At 41.7% G+C, this 17234-nt stretch overlaps 1 protein-coding gene across 2 annotated transcripts in view; it reads left to right on the top strand.

The window, feature by feature from the left end:
• Rgs6 (regulator of G-protein signaling 6) overlaps nt 1-17234 on the top strand; it is a 486793-nt gene that overhangs the window by 340309 nt on the left and 129250 nt on the right. For both annotated transcript variants that reach the window (XM_013017123.1, XM_013017129.1), the window contains exon 3: nt 11219-11318. In XM_013017123.1, coding sequence (XP_012872577.1) covers nt 11219-11318 — 100 coding nt within the window. The remainder of the gene's footprint in view (nt 1-11218; nt 11319-17234) is intronic.

Below are 17234 nucleotides of genomic sequence, written 5' to 3'. Positions count from 1 at the left end.
TTCTCCTATTCCATCCTGTAATGTTTTCAGAGTGTCTGCTTTGACTTCAAGGTCTTTGATCCATTTGGAGTTGATTCTGGTACAGGGTGATATATAAGGATCTAGCTTTAGTTTTCTACATGTAGTTAACCAATTTTGCCAGCACCATTTAATGCTACTTATTCTTGAACTCAGGGCCTGATGCTATCCCTTAGTTTTTTCACTCAAAGATGGTGTTCTCCCATTTGAGCCACAGTTCCACTTCTGGCTTTTCTGATAGTTAATTGGAGATAGGAGTCTCATGGACTTTCCTGTCCAGGCTGGCTTCAAACCACAATCCTCAGATCTCAGCTTCCTCAATAGCTAGGATTACAGGCATGAGCCAAGGACACACCCAGCTTCACAAACACAAGCTGGCATTTATCAAATCAGAGAAGCCTCTCCTAGTTTAGCAAACCCCCTCATTGTTATGGAGATAAGGAATGTGAAATCCAAAGAAATTAAACAACTCAATCCAAGATCAACAGAGCATGTTGGTGATGCTAAGGGTCCCTGGCCCTCAGTTCTTCCTGTGATTCCTCTGCAGCTTCTGGTTTCCAAAACATGGATTGCTCCTCTTCCATCTTCTCTCTCATGGCTAATGAGTTCAGTGAATTGTGTCTGCCTTTTCAGCAGTATTTCTCATTTAAAAGCAACCCCACGGTGCAGTGTGTAATGGCTTCCCTTTTCCTGCTGTTCGGGGAGCACTTTACCTGCGTGTCAGCCCTGAGCTCTGAGCTCCGTGGAGAAGGGCTGTAGATTGTGGCTGCCCATCCAGGCAGAACCAGTGGCTCCATGGTTTCCTTGCCTCACTTGGCTGTCAGGTAAGGGTCACTTGCTTGTAGATCGGCACTATGGAACTCAGGTCCAAACATGCTCCCTAATGACAGAACTTCCCATTAAGGGATAGCAGAGAATTGATTTTGCTCTCCCCTAGGAACAAAAGATGGCCAAAGTTAGATGGAACAGAACAGTCAAGGCAATATAAGTATATACCTCCCATCTCTCCCACCCCAGTTCAGGAGCTGTGGTCCACCATAGGAAGACAGATCCAACCAACCCTGAGTGCAGGACAGCCTCAGAAATCAACCCTGAGTCCACTGAGAATCTGCCTGTCTGGATTGAGTCTCTACATCTCCTCTGTACCTGCAGGATTGTGCTGAGCCTCTGGCCCCAGTACATGGCAGTAATGCCGTTCCTGCAAAGGAGGTTGATTAGGAAGAATACTAGTTCCCCTGCCTATAAAGTATGGATTTGAAAATCCTCCTCCTATGAGAATTAATCCAGTTACAGAAATGACACTGAGAATTGTGCCTGGCCCAGAGTAAGCAAATCCTCAGCAATGTTACTCAACAAAACCAAATTGAAAACCCAGGAGAGTCCTTGCCTACAAAAGGATTTGAATCCAATGAAGGAGGAGAGGTGTCTGTGTGTCTGTGTATCTGTGTGCATGTCTATATACATATATATCTATAATCATGGTTAGCTACTGAATACATAGAAGGTTAAGAGTTGTCCTTTTATCTTTTATTTGAAAGTACTGGGGTCTGAACTCAGGGTCTTGCACATGGTAGGCAAGTACCCCACTGGTTTTAAGCCATGCCTCCAATCCTGTTTATTTTCAGTGTCTCACTTTGTTTGCCGCTTGGATCAGAGTCATCCAATTTATACTGCCTATGTAGCTGGGAAAACAGGGCACCCCGCCACATCCAGCTTATTGATTCAGATGGGGATCTCTCTCATCCCTTGTCTCCCTGAGTTGACCCCAAACTGTTTTACAGGAACTCGGTCAGTGAGATACAGAGAAGCCACAGTTTGAGAGGTTGAATTGGGAGTCTTTATTAGAAAGCCGGCAACTGCAGGCAGACTAGTGTCCTAAAGAACCTGCAGCCCTGAATGCAGTTATTGCAAAGCTTATGAAGGCAAAAACCACCTCAAGGCAGATGTCACATGGTATGGGGACTGGCAAAGCATGTTCTACGAAGCAAGCTATCTAGGGGGAACAATCAAGGACAACCAAGGGCAAATATTCTCTGGAGCAAAACTTTCCCGGAGCTAAACAATTTATAGCATACCTGCAATTCAAAGAATATCACATCTATAGTGCTTAACAGCCCACCACACGGTTGCAGATCAAAGAAAGCCTTACATCACCTCTAGAGTTCTTAGAACTGGGTAAAAATTCCCTATCATCTATTAAGATGCCAAAATGGTGATGAGGACAAGATAGAGTTACTTAGTTCTAGTATCCATATTTCACTCCCCACTGGTTTTATGAAATCAAATTATTGATTCTTCAGTGAGAGCTACATACCCAAGAGATATCAGATATCAGAGTTGTTAGTCATGGGGACCAATTAAACAATTTTTAGAACCAGTTCTGGGAATTTTCCAGCCTTTGCCTCCTCATTTCTATGTTTTATCTCGCCTGTATTAAACTTGTTTTATTAGCATAAAAATACGTCTCTCCTGAGGCTGCACAGAGTCCCTCACCCCTCGTTGCCCTCCCCGCCCCTCCATGGTGAGAACAGAAGACCCAATCCCCTTGGTTTTGTAAAAACAACTTTGCCAGAGGACTAACTTGTCTAGTTAGCCCCCTGATTGATGTTTCTAGATGATCTAAATCCAAATTGACTTGGGATATGAGCTTCCCTATAGGGCCCTGGTTCCCACAGCAGTGGCCTCTACTAGTCCTAGTCCAACCAGGATGGGGACCAGAACTGGGGGTGCTTGTGTCCATCTGGTGATTCTATCAGGGGAAAGATAAAGCCCCTCCCTTTTTCTTCACTATATACATATCCCTGGAAAATCATAAGCACCAGGACACAGGGTATGGGGTGGTTATGATTGTTAAGTCTCTCAGCAGAGTTACATTTAGTCAGGCTGTCTGTACAGGACCACTAGGCATCATCCTTTGGCTTTAGCCAATGGGGGGAGGCTGAATTTATATTTACTGTGTTATTGCAGAGGTCTTGGAGTGAGGATTGTTAGAGAGTGTAAGAAGGAGATAGAATACAAGTTCCCTTTCCTTGCATATATCCCCAAGAGTAAGCCTGGGCTGGTCCCAGCTGCAGTTGGAGGTGCCTCCAGCAGTTGAAGTTGGCTCAGAATGACCAGTACCCATAAAATAAGTAGGCTTTGAACTTAAACATAACCAGAAATCCTTTCCCAGGTCAGACTGGGTAAGGTTTACAAAGCTATATTCCACCAGAAGAGTGTCATACAAATAAGACTCATTCCAGAGAAGAAGTTGACAGAAAGGGTGATGCAAAAGTCTTAGCTTCAGTGGATCCAAAGTGGCATGTGAGTACCTTTTACCCCAACTCAGTAAATTTTAGCTGTGTGGGATGGAAGCAGGCACACCCTGTGGTGGTAGTGGTCAGATGATGTGGGGTCCCTTCCAAGTGGAAGTGAGGCTGTTTTAATGAACTTCTTAACTGAGATGGACTCTTCAGGATGGGCAGTGTGCCAGTGTCTCCTGGACCCGTGGATATGCCTCTGGCTGGCTCATCTGTAATTTCTGCAGAAACTTAAGTATGGAAGCATTATTAAGTAAGCTAAAGTGAGGGCCTGACTTCAGTCTCCCAATGCTCTCCTGGTTGCTTCCTCTCAATATGCTGGCTTACATGTCAGGCTGGAGCTGGGAACAGTCAATAAAATATTTAAATGCCTCACTGGGTTTAAGGCAGCTTCTCAGGCAGTGGCAGCAGCTGCACAATCTCCTTTTACTAATACAAATTCCCTATGGATAGGACAATGTATCAGAGTAACAACTTTTGGAAACAAGATTTCTTCCAGTAAGACTAGGATTTCCTGGGGAGACATAGAAGGCTTGGACCCCTAACCATCTCTCATAAGTGCAGTCCCTACACATAAGGGGATGGGGGGGGGCTGTACTTATTAGTAGTGTTTTCCCATGCCTACTTTTTTATCTATCTTGCCTCATTTTTCCCCCCAAAATGACTTTGGTCCCTCAGTCCTAAGGGGAGTTGATGGGCGACGATCCATCTTCTATAAGTGCTTCAACCTGAATTGTGGTATTGGCCCTGCCTGGACAGAGACCTGAAGTCTTGTCGTGCTTGTCAAGGGGTGCCGGGAATTTCAGTTGTTGGACTGCCAGGATCAGATATCACTAGGAGCATTTTTTAACTCTAAACTGGAAAGGAAACCGTATGAGAATTTACAGAAGATAACAAACTACAGAAACAATATAAAGAGCAACAAATATCTCCCCATGTATTAGTACCAAAAAGAAAATAGCAATTTTTAACCAAGTGGTTCCAGAGAACCATAGGTAAGGAGCTCATTAAAATCAAGGGCAGAGTTATATAGACAACATTCAACTTTTTACAACTGTGAAGGTTTCTCCTTGGGCTGCAGTAAGGATGTCTTAAGGTGTCCTACATTGAAGGACAGCTTGTCTCATCATTTTTGCCTCTGAATTTACTAAGGAGATCCAGGCCAGAAGATGGGATGGAGACAGTGGGAAAACAGACCTAATTCACCTATATTGTAATGTTGGCAGATTTTCAGGCTTTGTTAAAGCTGGGACCCATCAAGAAATGAGTTACAGTTGTAGGGGTACTAAGAAAAACTGTATAGGGTCCCTTCCATCTAGGAAAAAGTTGATCTGAAGAAGTATAAAAGCCATTTTTGTACAGCAGGCCAGTGAAGCCAGTTTAGCACTCCAGTTTGCAAAAGCATTTTCCTGTCTGACTAGGGAGCCTGATCTTTGCTGACATTCACAATGCCTAAGTTACCTGTGAAGGCTTCCAGACAGCTCTCAATAGGGACACGATCTTAGGTCACTGCCTTATTGGGAAGTTATCATCAACCAACAAACTGCCTTTTTAAAACATCTGCTTACACATATAATACCAAGAAAGCACATTTAGAATCTACACAGATATTTACTAAGACCACTTTACATGAGTGCGTGAGATCTATCATGCCCAGATGTCCAGATGTCCAGAAGAGTGTTTTGATTTACTACCACTCCAGCCTTTCCTCACCAGATGAATTCATGTGGTGCCAGATGAAAATGTACTGCCAATTAGGATCTTGAGCAGATACTGGGGGCTGGTATTTTTGTTAATTTTGAACTATCCCCCACTTGACATCCCTAGCATTTTAGTACCCACTACAACAAGTGATTAATAGGCAAGATTGTAAGTTCCTGCCCAGTTACAAAGTATACAAGTATGAGCATTTGATAGGCATGCTTATCAACTATTTTCTGATGACCTCCCACCTCCGAGTACTTTTGAAAGGACAAACACAAGTGACTCCATTCAGGATCTACACCAGCCCCTCTTATCTGAGCAGTTTTTTTTTTCCAACTGCCTCTGGATGCTCTGTTATTGCCAGGACAAGCTTTTGTCCCAGTTGACATTCCGTTTTGGTTGTAGTGCTTGAACACAGGGCCTGAGCACTGTCTATGAGCTCTTTTGCTCAAACCTAGCACTCTACCACTTTGAGCCACAGCGTCACTTTCAGCATTCTGCTAGTTAGAGACAAGAGTCTAATGGGGATTTTTCTTCCTGGGCTGACTTTGAACTGAGATCCTCAGATCTCAATCCCTCAAGTAGCCAGGATTACCGGTGTGAGCCACCAGCACCCAGTTACTTGGCATTTTTTCTCATTGCTGGGATGATGTGTCCATTTGGCTGAATTTCACCAGTGGAGGGGAGGTACATAATAGATCAAAATAGTCTACCAAATAGTTCCTTTATTTCCAATTGAAGCAACAAGGAGATCCATAGAAATAGTTCTCAAGCATGGCTTACCTGTAGTTTATTAAGAATCAAAGTTAAATCTGACAAACTTGTAAGAGTCATTGTCCCTCTGTGGGCCTGCCTGTAATTGCTACAGAAGGCAAAACTCTATAGTAGACACAATGAAAGTTTTGAAATAGCAACTGGTTAAATAATCATATTTTTTTAGGATTTAACTAAACATAGCACTTTAGGACTAATTGAAACCACTGTTACTAAGTCAAACCTTTGTAATTACAATGAAGAATGCAGGAAAATGGCTCTGTATCCAAGGTGGTCTATATCTTGGAAACAGCAAAATAACATTCCAGTTAACAGTCTTCATTTGAAAGACCTTGACATAAACAAATACTTAAGTGAACTCTGGTTTAGTTATACCTTAGTTTTATGTCATTAAAAACTTGACAAACTTAGTAATAATTACTTTCATAGCTGGACATAAAGAATAATATGTTAGTTTTACATCAGTGTATTTGTCTTGACCTTATTTAAATCACAGCCAACTTAGATACCAACTTCACTAGCTTTACTAATAAGCCCTATCTCATAAATTCAAGACATACTTATACCATTTGCTGCTTACTCAAACCTTCAGTCTTCTTAATTTCTCCCTTTTTCCATTTTGGAATAAACATTTAAAATAATTCTTAATTCCCAAATCTTTTCTTATCCAAAAAAAAATTCATTTTTGTCTCCTCATTCCTTTCCCAAGGCTTTAAAAAACTCCTTTTTTTTCTTTACACACTTCCTTTGCTTTAATTTGCTTTTAAAATAACCATTATAAAATCTTGTAACAAAACTTCCTTTTTAATGCAGCATAATAATCCTTTGAAACACTTGTTAACACCCAAATCTGATGACCTTCTTTGTAGTTTTAGTTTAAACTTGCCCATTTTAAAAACTTGGCAGCTGGTCACAAGCAGTGCAAGCACTAGCTATAATTGAAGTCAAAAAGCAAATCATTTCAGGAAATATAAAAATATCAAAAAATCACCATACAAATCAGAAGCACTTTAGTTTGATAGAAAAACTACCTTTTTACACACCATACTGACAGTTTTTATATATCAAAATACCAGACTATTTTGTACACATTTACACACACACACACACACACACACACACACAAAACACAATTGTGCACAAAGGTTTTAAAGGGTGCTTAGGTTTTAAAAATGAATATTGGCCTAAGTTTTCTGGAATTCCAGTGGCAAGAGATACTTTTGCCCATAGCACTTTAGAACCACATGGTCATAGTTAGAAAAACAAAAGCTTAAAAACAAATATGTTTGCCAAAGAACAAGCAGAATCTCTTACAGATAACCAAGACCTAGATGTTTACTGAGGCCAAATTATATTACACAGAAAGATTAGCTTGTGTCCCTTAGGATTCCCCATATCCCTGGTGATTGGGGGGACAGTGGGCTTACTATGGGAAGAACCCTGGTTCTTGAGACAGACTCAAGCTCAGTTGGTGCAGACACTATAAGAACAAAGTGAGGGGCTAGGAAGGTGGCTCAGTGGTCGAGTGTTTGCCTTGCATGCATGAGGTCCTGCGTTTTTTCCCTCAGTACCACATAAGCAGAAAAAGTTGGAAGTGGCACTGTGGCTCAAGGAGTAGAGCCCTAGCCTTGAGGTGAAGAGCTGAGGGACAGCACAAAGGCCCAGAGTTTAGGCCCACAGCCGAAAAAACAAAAAAAAAAAAAAACAGAGTGAGACAAATAAAAGCTAGTGCTGCCAGGGGCAGAGGGAGAAAGAGAGAGGGAGGGAGGGAGAGGGACACATAGAAGGACACAGCTTGACAGACAGACAAAATGACATCCAATGACTAGATGGGTGCTCTTGTCAGAACCATCTGACAAAGAACAATCCCAGTCAGGAAGACTAACAATAGACTGATACCAAGCCAAAACCCTCTGTGTTGTCACAACCTAGAGGGCCTGTTGGGGAGTTCTGATTACATCCAGTTCCATTCCACAACAGCTCAAATAGACCAATCTCCAGAAACCAGAAAGTTGTTTACCTCCAAAGGTCTTTTGAGTGACTCCAGAAAGATTTAGTGGCGTGCCAGGTGTCCATGGTCTGGCTGTGGGAGTAGCAGCAAGACCACGGGGTCCCATCATCTATGAAGATGCCAAAATGGCAATGAAGATAAGATGGTGTTACTTAGATCTAGTCTACATATTTCAAAACCACAATCCTTCTGAAGTTCACTTAAGTAGCTGGGCTTACAGACATGATTCACTGTGTTCAGCTCAAGAGTTACCATTTTCTTAAAGATAAAATGTATTATACTTGCTGGGCACTGGTGGCTCACACCTGTAATCCTAGCTACTCATGAGGCTGGATTCTGAGGAATGCAGTTCAAAGCTATCTCAGGCAGGAAAATGCATGAGACTCTTATCTCCAATTAACCACTAGAAAACTGGAAGTAGAGCTGTGGCTTAAAGTGGTAGAGCACTAGCCTTGAGCAAACAATGTCAGAGAGGGTGTGTGGGCCCTGAGTTCAAGTCTCACAACTGGAAAGAAAGAAAAAAGAAAGGAGGGAAAGAAGGGGGGAGGGGAAGAAGAAAGAGAGAGAGCACTATACTAATCTATCAAGGAATAAATGAGTGGAAAATGCTAGAGGTGGAAGACCAGGATTTTCAGAAAGGTATTATTAGCCGACATGGTGGTAGACCTGCTCCAGAATGAAACACAGCTGTCAGAAATGTTTCTAAAACAAAAATAGAATAAACTATCTAGACTAGCACAGCCCCAAAGAGTTTTCAAAAAGATTGCAAATGCTGTAATTGAATTTCTGTATTCTTTAAAAGAATTGGACCCAATGACACCCCAATTCTCCACAATTCATGTACACTAATAGAAAGGAACAAAGAACCAAAATAACATAGTTCAAATATTTCGTGATTCTAATTGCCAAGTCTTTGGGGTGGTTTCAGTAGTTTTAATAAATACATTTTTATCAGGATCCTCCTATATTATAATTTTGACAAAAAGAAAATCATCCCAAGTCAGGGGTGTTTTACTCCTGAGAAGCACGTCAATTTTGGCTGTTGTCTGCAGCAACAGAGGTGGGAAATTATTTCATCTGATGTTTACTCACAGATCTAACAGAATTGAATTATTGTATCTCTCCAATTCTCAATAATCTTCTGAATGTTCCATAGAAACTGTCAAGAAAACTGATACCTCTGGTTTCAAAGAATACAGTAGATCAACAGCACAGGTGACTGAAAATGACCAGTGATAAGTAATGCTCAAACTTGTCCAAGTTGTTGAGCCAGAGTCCAGCAATCACTGAGGTAAATAGCATGAATGTGGCTGAGAATGGATGTTCCACTATAATTGAATAGCCTTAGGTCTCAGGAAAGCCACCCTCCATCCTAGGAGATACCCATGCCTTAAGAGGGCACGACTGGACAGTTCTTTCTCAGGACTTTCAGGCAAACCCAAGAAACATCGAAGGAGAATGACTTCTCTGTTTGGCTGGTATTCTAGGAATCTTGTTGTGAAGCAGAGCTCAGGGGTTTAAATCCTGAGCTCTGGGGACTGTGGCTGGGACCACTAGGTAGCTGTGGGCATTGGTGATGCTGGGGATGGTCGCTTAGCCTCTGCAGTGGTTGTGATTGTGGACCAACAATATTCGCTTTTCCTCCCTCCTAGAATCTCAAGGGCTGACTCCTCTGACTCCTTTGTGACACAGTGGTACCACATGGCTAGTTATACAATGAATTGTGGGAAAGACATTCTATGTAGCTTCTGGGCTGTACCATTTAATACCCAGAATTCTTTCTTGCTGCTCTGACACAATGATCGGCCACATTCAAGATGGTGGCTGTCCCAGGTACCCAGGCCCCAGAGTACCTCCATTTAATGAGCTATGTCCTATGTTGCTAGACATGTAGCATAGGAGAAATAGACTTGGTTGTGTTAAGCCTCTGATATTTAGAGTTTTATGTACTTCCACAACTTAACCCTGATTACAATGCCTCACTAAATCTTAGTTTCTTTATCTGAGAAACACAAGCAAATTATGGAATCTCTTTTCTAAGGTATTTATGAGAGCTAAGCAACAAGTACTTAGAACATAATTCTAAATATATTTTGGTGCAGATAATGATGGTGATGATGGTATACCATTTCCCAACTTGGTATCTACTAACTTACCTATTTCTATCAAGCAGGTTTTTTTTTGTCATGTGTCTTTGAGAAAATCACTTCGCTTCAAATTTCAGCCAGTAGTATGTTCTAGTAGATGAGTTGCAGATTAAATTTCTAGCTTTAAGATAATATAACTTCATTAAGGACTGCTTCAGAAAACCCAGCCTGATATTTCAAAGATATTTCTAATGGTTATGGAACAAATTATAGAGTAATGCTAAGTATTCTCTTCTCATTTCCAACATTTTCTTCCCATTTACAATTTTTTTTGTATCTCTCCCCCTCTTAAGATTTCTGCCCAGAGAATCACACCTATAAATTCTTATCTACAAAATGGCCTACTAATTAGGCACTTCCCAGGAACTCAGTGGGCTTTCACATTTCCCAGGTGTGTTTTCAGCAGTAAACCATCACCTGACTCCAGACCATGGCCCACCAGGGTCTTTCTGAGAATACAGTCTCCCTTTGTCCTAAAGAGGCATGAATGTAAAACCAGACCTGTCCATGGTGTAGTACTAGTGGGAGACCAAAGGGAAACAATAGGTGAAAGAGGAAGACTATGTCTGAAATACTTAATGTACATGTGTGAAAATGGAACAAGGAAGTTTGTTGAGACTGGATTGGAAGGAGGAGGGAGAGGAGGAGAGGGATGGAGGGGGTGAATGTGATCTCAGTACATCATATGCATGGATGGTTGTATCAAAATGACACACCTTTGTATAGCTAATTGATGCTAATAAAATATTCTTTCCAAAGAAGAGTAACCTGTCTTTAAGCCCCTTGGTCGTGACTCAAGGTGACCATCTCCATACCACCTCCACTGAGGCCTATTTCCCAATTGCTTCACATCAGGGCTTCTCGAGTTTTGATGTATGGTCCTTGTCTGTTCCAAAGGCAACCCTGCCTGAACTTGGTGATAATCAGGATGTGTTAACAGTCTTGATTAAGCCACAAGAAATGACCATTTTAAGGGATTTGTTTATGGCAGTTTCTAATGGTTCCACCTGTATATAGACCTAGTTTGTATAAGAGGGAGAATTTTATCTCATACATGTTGAGTCCCATATTGGAGTCTATCAGAGCCCTCATGGATGGCTGCCTCCTTACTTTGTTGAACTGGGTGTGTGTGGCGGGGGATGGCATTCTTGTAGCCTAGGAGGAGGCTTTCCCTCAGCTCTGCATCCACGTCGCACACATTTGCGCTGACTCTGAAAGCACCAGCGTGGCAGGAAGTAACACTGATTTCCTTTAACCTTTTTCAGATCGAAGACATCATTACAAAGATGCAAGATGACAAGACGGGGGGTGTGCCCGTCAGAACGGTCAAGAGCTTTCTCTCCAAAATCCCCAGTGTGGTCACAGGTAACACACTCCTCTCAAGGAGTCACTGAGGATCTGTGTCCCATAGATTGTGACCCCAGAGTGTCTAGGAATCTGTGATGAGTGAAAAGGAGTCAGTGCATTTCCTGAGTTACCCTTATCTCAGTTTCCAGGAAGAAGGGGTTCCTTGACCAATTACTGGGAATGGCCTAGCATGAGCAGCCTTTCAAGTGTGTGTGGGAATAAACAGCCATCAGCTGACACATTAGCATCCAGGCCTAGAGAAGAGAAACAAGCACAGAAATATTAACAAAGTTATGTTAAAGCAGGATCTTAGTCTGGGTTTTCAGTTTTCTGAGACAATAACCGTTTCACAACGTAGTTCACGCTAGACTCAAACTCTTTATCCTCTGCCTCAGCCTTCTAAATGCCAGGATTATAGATGTGAACCATCACATCATGGCCATGCTGATGGTAACACAAATGTATGTGGGTCAAATGTTGTAACAGTACACACCTAGAGTCAATAACTTTATTATGAACTGAAAAGCATGTAAGTTCAGTTGAAGTATTATTAGCAACTCATTTGTCTATTCAGTGTTAATCTGGAGTTATTTATAGAGTTCTCACCAGCAGGCTCCCTGTCCAGTTGGAATATATGTTGTCAAGGAGGCATTGGAGCATGTGGGCAAGATTTTAAAGGACTGTATGAGCTTTGAACATAAATTATGGGCATATCAATGGTCTTCAGAGCTGTGAGATTTGTGAGTTCAGGCAGTGAGTATAAGTAGAACACACAGCCCGGGTCCTAACACATGGGATGGCCAATGTATATGGGTCGGCAAGGGACAGAGAAGAGAGCAAAAGAAACAAGAAGGCTTAATTAGTTTAAATAAATACATTTAATAAAAAGCAAATGAAGCTGGGTACTGGTAGCTGACATTTGTAATCCTACCTACATAGGACACTGAGGATTATAGTCAAAGCAGACCAGGTAGGAAAGTCCACAAGGCTCCTATCTCCAATTAAGCATTTTGAAAAAGCCAGAGTGGAGTTGTGGCTCAAGTGGTAGAATGCAAACCTTGAGCAAAAAAGTTCAGGGTCAGTGCCCAGGTCCTGAATTCAAGCTCCAGAACTTGCACACACAAACACATAAAAGGCAATCTCTATTATCTAACTTAATATAGGTATGTTTGTTTCTTTCATTCTTTCTTTCTCTCTCTTCCTTCCTTCCTTCCTTCCTTTAGTTGGTCATGGGGCCTGAACTCTGAGGCTGGGCACTGCCCCTCAGCTCTTCAGCTCAAGACTAGCACTCTACCAGTAGAGCCACAGTACCACTTCTGGCTTTTTCTGCTTATGTGGTGCTGAGGAATTGAACCCAGGGCCTCATGCATGCAAGGCAAGCTCACTACCACTGAGCAACCTTCCCAGCTCATAGGTATGTTTCTTTATCCAGTATACAGATGTGAAGAAAGTAGGGATCAGGGCCAGAAAACCTAAGATAGATTTTGGACATGCGACCATTGAGACTTTGAGAGTAGTCAGGAGATCCTGGCTAGGAGCAGATTACAAGTGATGGATAGAAGTCCTAGAGAAGAGCTATGGATTTGAAAGACACAAAAACCTAAGTGACGACAAGCTTCATATCTTCATCCACAAACTATGCATTAATTTATCCCCTATCTACCTAGAAGATAATGTGCTACCCCACCCCGATCTTCTAAGGTTTTGAGGAAGATTCCTATTGACATGTAAGGACATGTAACTATATTCACTCCTCCTATCTGGAGCTCAAAGCTGAATTCATACATGTAACTTGGATAATGCCCTTTGGTTCACATGTAAGTTAGACATATTAGCCTTAGAAAGCCAGTGAGGGGCTGAGAAGGTGGTTTAGTGGTAGAGTGCTTGCCTCTCATGTATGAGGCCCTGGTTTCAATTCCTCAGCACCACATAAACAGAAAAAGCCAAAAGTGGTGCTGTGGCTCAAGTGGTAGAGCACTAGCCTTGAGCAGAATCGCTGAGGGACAGAGCCCAGGCTCAGAGTTCAGGCCCCATGACCAACAAAAAAAAGAAGAGAGAAAGAAAGCCAATGAGACAGGAATGGACATGTTTAGAAGAAGATAAGAGATGGGAGATAACCTTAGAACCCAATCCCTCTCTTAAAAGTGAAGGTTTAAGAATACTAGGGGATGAGGACTGAGAAACAAATGTTCCTAAGGGGAACTACATGGTAGACAGAAGTGAAGTAGAAATGAGAATCCAATCTTACATTGCAAAAATACAAACAAACAAACAAAACACCTGAAGCTCATTGGCTTTGGTGGAGGAAGACTCAGTCATAAGAAATGCAAATCAGGTCCTGCCATCTTACCACCCAGAGATTCGCAATTTCTGAGCAAGGTATCCACAGGAAGCGCATCTCATGCTCTCCCTACCATTCCCCTGTTAGGACAGCAGGCCAGTCTCCAGACTCTTCTCTGAGTGGTAAGTAACAAAGATGACAGTAGGGGCCATGGTGGTGAGGTGGCTGATTTTTTCACTTCCAGTCCACAGCCCTACCACGCCCTCTACCTGCTCTGACTGACAGACAAACCTGAGCAGGACTTGGACTAGCTTCAAGAGTCTTTGGAGTTCATTTCTTCCAAGCTACTCTCAGAAACACCCTCTTCTAGCCTAGAAAAATCTTCAGATCTAGTCTCCTTTATCTCTGCAGACAGGAAAATTGAATTCCAGAGTCGTGATGCAATGTGCTCCCAAATCACATAGCTTGTTAAGAGACAGAACCAAAACTATGATCTGGATTCCTCATTGCAAGTTTCTCCCATCACCTCATGCTGAGATTTATCTCCTTGAATGCAACTTGTATTAAAAGATATCCGGTGCATTTCCTCTAAACAGATGGAAAACTTGCATAGTTGGTTAAAAAAAAATACAAGATTGTCTCTACAGCCTGTATGAATGGGGAGTCTGTGTAACCCCTGACAACTCCAGCCTCTATTTTAACAACCTCCAGCTCTCATTCCATCTCTGGCCCACTTTGACCTTGGAAGTCTTTTTCCTTGTAATGAACTGAAACTTGCTTGCCCTCTTCTTTCTTTGATTTATTAGTCTCAGTTCTGCCTCTTATTCATCAGCAAAGAATGGAGGGATAGATTTGATTAAAAATTATGCCCACCTACCTCTTCCTTATGAATTTTTTTTTGGGTCCGGTCGTGGGGCCTGAACTCTGGGCCTGGGCACTGTCCCTCAGCTCTTCAGCTCAAGGCTAGCACTCTACCATTTGAGCCACAGCACCACTTCTGGCTTTTTTCTTTTTGCTTATGTGGTGCTGAGGAATCGAACCCAGGGCCTCAGGCATGCAAGGCAAGCGCTCTACCACTGAGCCACCTTCCCAGCCCTTCCTTATGAATTTTTATTGTACAATTTTCAGAAAGTATTCCATATATATTTTATGCTACTAATCTCAGCATAGATGTCCATCTCTGGCTTTTCTTAGTCCATCTTTTGTTGACATGAGCACTTATAAGTATCATTATTATGGTCTCTTGGCAGTACAATTGGAGGCAAGCTACCTGTGGGACCTTGAGCGCCTGGTCACTAGCCTTGTTGGGCCTCAGTTTCCCTGCATCCAGATTAAATGTCATCTATCCTGCTCTGATCTGCTGTGGCTCTTCACAAAATATGTACTAAGGCCTGTTTGAAGTTCATGCTTTCCCCTTTTCCTCTACATGTTGTACTTGTGTCTAGCCCTAAGTTAACTCAAGGCACCAAACTTCTCTTGGGATATGATTCTCCCAGATCAAAAACAAAAGAGCCAGATGGGGAAATCTGAGAATTATTCACAGTCAACATTGTCACTCCCCTGCTTCTATATTGCTGGAAATAAAATGAACTGGAAAAATAATTCAAAATGGAGATAATTTGTGGAGTTCCTATAGTAAATAGACTGAGTCATAGTCCCTGAAAATATCATAGCCTAGTTCTTTAAATCAGTAAGTGATATCTTACAGTGAAAAAGAGTCTTTGTAAGTTACATTAAGGATCTTCAGATGGGAAGACTACCCTGGCTTATTAGGGTAGGCCCTAAATGCAATCCTATAAATCCTTATGAAAGAATCAGAGGAAGATTTGACACAAACAGAGGAGAAAGTTAAGTGATTTAGAAGGCAGATAGTGATGTGGCCACAAGCCAAAGAATGCTAGCAGCTACCAGAAACTTCCCTAGAGCCTCTAGAGGGAATGTGGCCCTGTTGTTACCTTGATTTGAGCCTTTGAAACTAACTTGTGGCTTCATGCTCCAGGACTATGAGCAAATAACTTAAGCCAGAGTTTGTGATGACTTGTCAGAGCACCCACAGAAAGCAAAAACAATGCCTCCCCCCCCCCCCGCTCCATACCAACATGGAGTCAAGGGGAAGAAATGCCAAGGATGGTTTAGAAAATTAACACATTAACTTATAAAAGAAGTGATCAAGAGCTAACAAGTAGTTTTCTCCCAACATCTTGGGAAAATGCATAATGTTAATTTTGACAGCAAATTGGATTGATATGCATTAAGGTAGGTCAGTTTTATTCAGACTAGTCAGCTTCTACTTACTGATGTTATAACACAAATTTCACTTGTCTTGATGTAATTTAAAATACCTTTAAACTACATTATCCTGACCTATCATATTATTCCTATATTTGGGACAAGTTAAGTAAATTAATAATACAATATCAATGCACAATATTAATTCAACATTAATATAAAAGACAATCTATTCTAAATTAGAATGCCATAATTTATTCATATAATATTAAAAACACATGGTGAGAAGTGGCATTTTTATATCAGGAGTGCTTCCCTTGCTTTGAATATTTTTTTAGCAAGAATTTTAGAAACTTCTTGAACCTATATAAATATCCTTCACAAAAGTAAAATCATGAGTCCAACCTTACATTGAAATCCACATATATCCACATCGATAGTCAAACTTATTTGGAGGTTCCTGCCTTGAGGAAGAGCAGATTAACAAAATCAGAGGTATTTTCTGGATGAGAACAACTAGAAATGCTAAGAAAGAAAAAAAAATCAGCATGGTGTCATTGGAGAATAACAAGAGAGTGAAGAATGGAATAGGATTGCTGGAATAAGATTTGTGACAATGTGGAAATCCATAGGCTTTCAGGAAGGTTTTTCTCCTGGAGACATGGAATAAACCAAGAACGGGACATTTACAGCTGCTTTTTAACAATTCATGGAATGAGGTCAACAAAAGTTAGAATTTGAGAAGCATGGAAGCCTCACGACAGGACCCCAAAAAAAAAAGAAAAGAAAAGAAAAATTCAGCAGACAACTGCAAACCATTAAAAAAAAAACACCTCATGGGCTGGGAATGGAATGTAGTTTAGTGGTAGAGTGCTTGCATAGCATGCATGAAACACTGGGTTCAATTCCTCAGCACCACATAAACAGAAAAAAAGCCGGAAGTGGCGCTGTGACTCAAGTGGTAGAGCGCTAGCCTTGAGCAAAAGAAGCCTTGATCTTCTTTTTTTTTGGGGGGGGTCCGGTCATAGGGCCTGAACTCTGGGTCTGGGCGCTGTCTCTCAGCTCTTCAGCTCAAGGCTAGCGCTCTACCACTTGAGCCACAACGCCACTTCCGGCTTTTTTCTTTTTGCTTATGTGGTGCTAGGGAATCGAACCCAGGGCCTCAGGCATGCAAGGCAAGCACTCTACCACTGAGACACCTTCCCAGCCCTGCCTTGATCTTCTTTTGACCAGGCCCTGAGTTCAATCTCCATCCAGGACTGACAAAAAATAAATTACCTACTTTGGTCATAGTTGACATTTTTACCAAGAGCATGTGTTTTATAACTTGAAGAATTCATGTGGTAGAAATGGGGACACACACACACACACACACACACGTGTGCACACACATTAAGCAAGGCAAAGATATCAGGAGACCTAGC

This window comes from Dipodomys ordii, unplaced genomic scaffold, assembly GCF_000151885.1.
Source record: "Dipodomys ordii isolate 6190 unplaced genomic scaffold, Dord_2.0 Scaffold2, whole genome shotgun sequence".
Taxonomy (NCBI): Eukaryota; Metazoa; Chordata; class Mammalia; order Rodentia; family Heteromyidae; genus Dipodomys; species Dipodomys ordii.
The sequence above is the reverse complement of the archived record's forward strand: the minus strand, read 5'-3'. Positions and strand labels throughout refer to the sequence as shown.